Source organism: Manihot esculenta, chromosome 7, assembly GCF_001659605.2.
Source record: "Manihot esculenta cultivar AM560-2 chromosome 7, M.esculenta_v8, whole genome shotgun sequence".
NCBI lineage: Eukaryota > Viridiplantae > Streptophyta > Magnoliopsida > Malpighiales > Euphorbiaceae > Manihot > Manihot esculenta.
Window position 1 is genome coordinate 15,590,390 of NC_035167.2, and position 8,547 is coordinate 15,598,936.

At 28.7% G+C, this 8,547-nt stretch overlaps 1 protein-coding gene across 1 annotated transcript; it reads right to left on the minus strand.

Moving 5' to 3' along the window:
• Positions 1 to 267: 267 nt before the first annotated feature.
• On the minus strand, positions 268 to 4,224 carry LOC110608153 (protein SWEETIE). Its single transcript, XM_021747360.2, has 4 exons — positions 3,690 to 4,224; positions 2,106 to 2,238; positions 1,922 to 2,028; positions 268 to 990 (listed from the first exon to the last, which is right to left on the minus strand). Exons 1-4 carry the CDS (start codon positions 3,758 to 3,760, stop codon positions 948 to 950), a joined length of 354 nt encoding a protein of 117 aa, XP_021603052.2. The 5' UTR covers positions 3,761 to 4,224; the 3' UTR covers positions 268 to 947.
• Positions 4,225 to 8,547: the final 4,323 nt, after the last annotated feature.

An 8,547-nucleotide genomic window follows, 5' to 3' on the forward strand; every position in this document is an offset into this window, starting at 1 on the left:
TAATTTGCTAATTAATGTTTAATTAATGTATGTTTATAATTAATGTTTAAGTAATGTTTTTTTATAATTATTATTTAATTAATAATTTTTATAATTAATATATTTTTTTTATTTATTTATAAAATAATTAAATATTTAAATATTGGATGAAAATATAAAATATATAAATATTTAGAGTGAATATATAAAATTATATGAATTTTTTAAGTGAAATATATAAATAAAATTAAAGTAAAATAAATAATATAATATTAAAAAGAGAGAAGAATATAAATAGAATATTATTTTTGGTGTTAAAATTGGTGCAGAAGGTTGGAGTAAATATTGCACCATTTTAGTGCAAAGCACCAAAATGGTGCAAAAAATAGTGCATAGGGTTGGAGATGGCCTTAATACCCATTGGACCCCTTCTCTTTTCCACCCACCACTTCCACTACACAACTCATATATCACTAAATTAACTATGGCCCTCTCCTCCCCTTCGCTCTCTAGCAAGGCGGTGAAGCTCTTCTCCTTTACCCCTAAGCTCATGGGCAATGGCTATGTCCATTCTCCAGTGAGCTTCCGTCTTACTTGACTGGTGAGTTCCCAGGTGACTATGGATGGGATACTGTTGGTCTCTGTGCTGACTCAGAAACTTTTGTCGAGAACCGTGAGCTTGAAGTGATTCACTGCAGAAGGGCTATGCTTGGAGCTCTTGCATGGATGAATAAACAGTTTCTCCAGTATGAAATCTGTAGGTTCTGCCTGGATAGCCCGTCAAAGGATCTGCTCTCATGTTCATGTTTGTCATTGGTACTTATGATAGTGGATACCATGTTTTGGACCAAGATTTCCATAGATTTGCTTGGTAGGATCACCATAAAAAAAACCAAGTCTCATCATAGTAGCAAAATTATTTGAGACAGCCTTGTCAATATTCGACTCATCATAGTAGGACCAAGACTTCAGTGTGCTGGTCTAAGAATCACCAGCAATTGAGATCCAGACCTATCAAATTAAAAAAAAAAAAATTGCAATTTCATTATAAATACTAAGCCTCTTTTAAGGAAAAAATGCAATTAACAAGCAATATCCCTTTTTTTTTCAAAGGGTAATTTTATTTAGTCTACTAGTGAATGGGGATTTGGGGCGGTTGTGGCATTGTCTTTCAAATGTCATCTTATGTCATATATCTAGCTTGTGACACTGGTTTTCAAATCAGGTACTCATGTATGCTTCTATCCTAAGTTATAGTCACGTTTTGACAATATTAAGGGTCTAATTCACTCATAGTCTCTTCATGAAATTTGTTATCTTAGCAATTAAGACTTTTTCTTTTGTGACTTTATTTTAATCTATAATCTTTTAAATATAATTATTTGTATGTCATTTATTTTAGTCATAACATTTATTTTCTTTAGACAGACTGCACCCGAAGGCTGCCTACATTCCTCTAATTGAGAATCAGGTTCACGCAGCTTTTAACAATAGATAATAATATAAAGTTTATACTAATATAATTTGTTCATATCAACCACATTATCACATTATGCTATTCAAAATTATATACATATACAAATTTATATATTATCCATTATGAATATAACCCATCAATAATAATATTTTAGACCATTAGCCCTAAAAAGTACACTGAAGGCATCTTAAGTTAATTTCTAAACAAATCAATTTTTTTAACTCAATCTGCAGGCCTGAACATAGCTTCATACCTAAGGCAACTTGATGCAAGTACCTGGCACCCTTCATCTGGCAGTTACCAAAGCACTAAAGGTGCTTTAATTAACTTGCCTTGCCCAGAAACTTGAGAAACATTACCATATCAATTTACCTCATCCAAGATGGACCGACTCACCTTTGGTAATCCTAATCTAAAGCAAACAAAGAAAATACAGAACAACTATAGTTGTAGATATTTGCTTACCAAATGCTTGGTGTCAAATCCCCAATTTGCTTAATTTCTTGTTCTGGATTTCCACCAAAGAGGGGAGCCCATAATGAGAGAATATCAAAAACCTGGTCTTGAAGCTCCTACAAGTAGCAAGAATAGCAGCATAACATACACGTACTGTCTACATCAACTGGTGAATCTAATAATAATTGTATACCTCCTTTGGCATAGAAGATAATAGAGAGGATAGAAGTAGCCATCCAGCTTCTTTTTCAACTGTTGCAGCCACAGGGTTGCGACTAGGTTTTGTTAGCATTTTCTTTGCAACTTCAAGTGCTGACCTAGGCAATCTGAGTACAAAACAGGATCATATAGGTTTCCAAAACAACCCGTATATGAGACAAAAATACAAGTCAAGAGTACCATAGCCATACAAATATGCGGTCAACAACCAAAGGGCTGAATATTATTCTCATGAAATACTGTTCTATAGAAATTTGCAGAACAACCAATGTTTTGACCGAAATATTTGATTCCGGTCTCAAAGAATCCTAATTTAGTTGTACATAGAAATTTATTTTATCATGTGAGAATTAAGATATGGTTCAAATATCAACATTTGCAATATATTAGTCAATATTTAGGAAGGGAACTACGAGTTTCCTTTAACCTGGTAAATTTTGGGTGCATGCATGGCTTTTTTTTTTTTTTATCCTTCAGACACTAAAATTAGGTTTTAAAAATTCTATAGTTTTGTAAGAAATACATTATTGTCCTCTATAGAGAAAGGATTAGAGTATCAGAATTCAGAAAAATAATTGACCAAAATGCTTTATTGATAACCAAGATGTAGAAACAACTCCAGAACCACAGAGAAATAACAAGTACTGAGTAAACAAACATAGTAACAACTGCTCCAAAGCAAGTAACAGAAGAAACTATACATAAATGAAAAGAACAACTAACAATACGACACAAACACAATCTCTAAGAAGTGCTTTAATATATTATTGAGCATTAGCCTCAGCCCGAATATAAAATGCAAAATAGAAAAGCTAGTTTATTGATATAAAGTAAAGATGCTTTCGTGCTTATCATTTACTTGCTATGTAGCCATCTTTACATAACTTGGCCCAAGCAATGCCCAAAGAGTTTATGCCTTTCTTGGTTGGACTTAAGCAACATGCAACATTCTTTCAAGTCCTAAATTTTGAGCAAGAAGCAGACATATACGGGGATGAGAAGGAGTTTCTTAATTCTCACAATTAGCACAAGTGGGAAAAGGGAAGACCAAAGTCTGCATTATACTAAATCTTTTTGGTAATTGAACTAACTATATTTGATCACCATAGAATATCAAGCACCAAAAGGAAACAATATATGTGGCATATAGAGAAACGAAATCAATTATAAAAGATTGACACTATTATAAAGGATTCACTGATTCACTGACCCAAGATTTATTAAAAAATAAAAATGGTACAGGGGCTAAAGTCTACACTTCCATAAAATTTCACTTTCAGAAAGAGAAAGATTTAAATGCTAAATTAACAGAAATCGAAAAACAAAGGAATTACTTGAATTCTTTCAACAGAGGATATAAAAGTCAAGATTTCCATAATATTTCACTTTCAAAAAGAGAAAGATTTAAATGCTAAATTAAAAGAATTCTACAAACAAAGGAATTACTTGAATTCTTTCAACAAAAGATATAAAAACGAAGATTTCCATAAAATTTCACTTTCAGGAAGAGAAAGATTTAAATGCTAAATTAACAAAAATCTAAAAACAAAGGAATTACTTGAATAGCAGAGGATATAAAGGCCAAGATTTCCGATCCTTCAACAGAAGATATAAAAGCCAAGATTTCATATCCTCAACGCAGTCTTTACGTCCTTGGGTTTGTCTTTCTTTCTTTGCTGATAAGAAGTCGGAAACATGGCTTCTGTACAATTGTTGGCGTATACCAACGGAACGGATAGTGGGGGTGAAATGGGCAAGTCAACCGGGAAAGATGGCAGCCGGTTTACGTCCTTGGGTTTGTCTTTCTTTCTTTGCTGATAAGAAGTGGCCTATACCAACGGAAACGGAACGGATAGTGGGGTGAAATGGGCAAGTCAACGGGAAAGATTGTTTAAGCAAGGAGGAAAACAAATAATTAATTACTAATTAGGAAGAAATTAAAGGGGAGGAAGACAAAATGAAGATGGCAGAAGGGAAGAAAATAGAAGAAATGAGAAATTCAAGAGAGAAAGGTGAAAAATAAAATGAAGATGGCAGAAGGGAAGAAAGACAAAAACCTTGAGAGGATTTGAATTCATTTTGAGTTGCAATACTACTCCCATAATAACTGTGGACGACTTAAAACTGCCAAACAACACGGGCCGGATCCGCTGGCCCAGTGGTTTTTATTTTAAAAAATTAGGGGTATTTATGTAATTCTATTAATTTTATATAATTTTAATATAAATCACTATTATTTTCGATTTTTCTACTAGCTGTGAATTAATAATTTAATCTTAAAATTTATTTTATTAAACGTTAAATATAGCAAATAATTAATAACCAGCGGATAGTTAAGCTTTTATTAAATTATTTTCATCTATTGTTGTTAAAATGGCAATTAAAAATATATATTATATAATTTATTTATAATTAAAGTATATATAAATTAATAATTAATTATAAATATAAATTAGAAAACTGATTATTAATTAAATAAAAATTACTTTTAATATGTATTTTTATTATATAAAATAAATAAATTTTATAAGCAATTTTATAATATTTATATTTATTTTATAAGTTTAAATAATTTATTAATATATATTAAAATTTATAATAATATGAAATATTATAATTAATAAATATAAAAAGATGATATCAGTATAAATAAAAGATAAAATTTCATCAATTATTTATATATTTTTAATATATAAAAATTATATTTTATATTAATAATATTAAATAAAATATTATATATCTTGTTATATAAAGTTATCCTTTATAATTTTTATATAAATTTATATACAATCGTATTTTTTATAAAATATTTAATATTTTTATTTTAATTTAGTCATCTAACTAGAGGCAATTAGAATATAAAAACCCAAGATTTCCATACTATTTCACTTTCAAAAAGAGAAAATATTATAATTTCATAAAATATCTTGTATTTCAAGATTTTTCTTCACTTTCCAGGGATGAAATTTATGGTATAAGCCGAGACGTTGTTGTTAACAGAATGCTTTCATGTTACAATGGCATGAACAAAGAACCCGAACATGGAGAACATAGCCAATATGCTATTCTTGAGCTCAGCAAATGCTTCTGGGTCATCAGTCAAATCCAATGGGTCAAATCTTTCACCTGAGTAGATTGGGTTTCTAATCTCACCGAGTGGTCCACCGGTAAATATGTAACCCTCAACGGCACCCATCAAAACTACCTGAACTAAATTTTAATAAGTTGTGGATTAGTGAAATATTATAAGGGGCCTTTTCATTCATTTTAGTACTTTCCAATCCATGTTCACATCACATCTTTCAAAAAGATTTATTATATCTCTATGCACCGATAAAAGGAATCATTTTTTTCCTTAATGTGAAAATTTATCAAAATATCTGTCGATCAATCTAAACATTAAATGCCCGGATTCGTTATTGGGCAATAAATAGATCTAAAACTTGGTGGTCTAAAGGGTGCCAAGTAGGATGAATAAGAATAAACAAACAAAACCTACAGCTTCTAATAAAATGACAGTTTTAGATACCCCACAATAAGAAGAAACTCTTAAGAAATCCTGAACTTAGATTCCACCAAGATTAGAAAATCCATCTCCAACCCTGTATTAATACCCATTGGAACCCTCTTCCCTTTTCCACCCACTGCTTCCACTACACAACTCATATACCAGTAGATTAACTATGGCCCTCTCCTCCCCTTCGCTCACTGAAAAGGCGGTGAGCTCTCCCCTTTGCCCCTAAGCTCATGGTCAATGGCCATGTCTTCATGAGGAAAACTGCTAGCAAGTATGTTTCCTATGAAAGTCTATGGTACGGTTCAAACCGTATTAAGTACTTGTAATTAAGTTAGAATACATGATTCTTATTTTTTTTAAGGATCTAGAATTATGACTTACTTCTTTACATGCTCTATTAAGCTTGATTTTGAGACTTTATAGCACTCCATGTACATTCCAAATAATTTTAAAAGCACATTTCCTCGTATCAGTTTAGTGCATCCAAAATATTACGAGGCGTTTGATTAGAAAATTTTAAAATATGAAATTTGTGTATATGTTTTGTTCAATTAATTAGAGTCGTTCAATTAATTAGAAAAATCATAATATATGTTTTGTTCAATTAATTAGAATTTATATATCATATCAATAATATTAAATAAATAAAATATTATATATTTTATATTATAATTTTTTTATATTTCAAATTTTTATTAAACTACAATATTTCTATAAGAATAAAAATCAGAAGTAAATAATGAAATTAATAAAAAAATAGTATTGAAATAAAAATATGCATTTTAAAGATTATTTTATTAGTAAACAAAATTTTAGGGATTATATTATAATTTTTTAATAACTTTTTATATTTAATTTATTTTTTTTATTAAAATTAAGACAAAATAAAAAAAATTAATTTTATTATAAAAATTTAAAATATAAATATAAATTAATATAAATGTTTCAAATTTTTTTTATTTAATACACCTTCTAAGGAATAATGCATAACAAGTGGATTAAAAATATTTTTATCAAAATTAATTCAAATAAATAGTTAAAATTGAGATAAATATGAAAAAGATTGATTTTATTGTCTGAAATTTTAATATTAGAATATAAAAAAGTAATAAATATTTAATTTTTTTTATCAAATAAACCTAATATGAATAAATTTAACCCACCATTTTATTTTTTATGATTTTGCGAATGTATCTTAAATTGCCACCCAAATAAGAATTTCCTTTCATTATTTTGTACTTGTACCCACTACCAACCACTCATGCTCATATTTAATTCCTTATTTGGCCTCAAGTACTAATGGGCTAAATATATGTACACTATCTATTTATAATTTTATTTTACTTTAAATTTTTTTAAATTAATTTAGGAAAAATCTTAATTTTATTAGTCATCTAACTAGAGGCAATTAGAATATAAAAACCCAAGATTTCCATACTATTTCACTTTCAAAAAGAGAAAATATTATAATTTCATAAAATATTTATTTTAGTCAATAAATAAATAAATATATATATTTATTATTATTAAATCTAATAAAAAAAATTTAAGCTAACAATTAAAAATAATTTACAATTTAATACAAATAAATTTACAATCAGTCAAAATAGAATTCTCTAAAATTTTCTCTTACTATTAAAATTAACTTAAATACTTAATATAAAGATTATTATACTAAATTTTTCGCAATTCGATACATTGAAAATTTGAAATAAAATAAATAATCAAATCATTAAGTATTAGAGAATACATGCAAAATCACTGAACTGAGCACAAAAAGTTTAGGATAATTGGATTTGCAAAAGAAAAAAAAAATTGTCCACACTATGACTCTTCATAACAGATATTACATTTTCAACACCACTAGTCACATTCGAATATATTCCACACTTCGACAGAAAGCACTCAAAATATTTCAAGATTTTTCTCCACTTTTCAAGGACGAAATTTGTGGTAAAGCCGAGGCGTTATTGTTAACAGAGTCAGAAAAGTGGCCGCCAAGTTCTCCAACAATCTCTTTCATGTTACAATGGCATGAACAAAGAACTCGAACATGGAGAACATAGCCAATCTGCTATTCTTGAGCTCAGCAAATGCTTTTGGGTCATCAGCCAAACCCAATGGGTCAAATCTTTCACCTGAGTAGATTGGGTTTGTAATCTCACCGAGTGGTCCACTGGTAAATATGTAACTTTCAACGGCACCCATCAACACTACCTGAACTACCTGAACTAAATTTTAATAAGTTTTGGATTAGTGAATTATTATAAAACTAACAATTGTTTTTGGATTTCGAAATATGGCATGTCCTCGGAATATCAAGAGTGATAAATGTACTAATCTTATAATTTTAAGTGTGAACTTTAAATAATTTTATAAAATAATTTTATTTCAAATCCATTTTAAAAGATTTTTAAATATGTGAATTTATTTAGATTACTCAGTTATTTGGATCAAAAGTTACAATTAGTATCATATATATCATCGATAAAAAAATTGTACGGAACTAGTGGACCCGTAAGAAAAGGTCTATCCATGGGAGTTTTTATGGAGAAGTCAAAAGTTTGAGTATCTTCATTTTTTTTTCCTGCAAGATTGTTCATCAATTTCTGCATGTTAATTATCATTTACATGAGATCAATCACCGCATGAAATCTCAATAACTTTTGTGCACAACTAATGAAAGCTAATAATTTTTATTATCATACGATATTTTTTGATTTACCAATTATAGTCTACACGAATGATTCATATATAATAGTTTAAAATAATGTTTAAAATTATAATTACGATTTTTAAATATATAATTAGTAAATATGAAATTGTATGTGTATATATTCGCATACAAATTTAAGAGTATCAAACTTTGTGTTAGATCACCAAAAGCAGGTAAGGTAGG

Excerpts from the sequence above, each read along its gene's own strand:
- LOC110608153 (XM_021747360.2), bottom strand. The coding sequence starts at position 3,760 with ATGAAATCTTGGCTTTTATATCTTCTGTTGAAGGATCGGAAATCTTGG. Across the intron at positions 2,029-2,105 it reads TATCTTCTATGCCAAAGGAG|GAGCTTCAAGACCAGGTTTT; the intron begins GTATACAATTAT and ends TGCTACTTGTAG. Across the intron at positions 991-1,921 it reads GATTTGACACCAAGCATTTG|GTCTGGATCTCAATTGCTGG; the intron begins GTAAGCAAATAT and ends TTAATTTGATAG.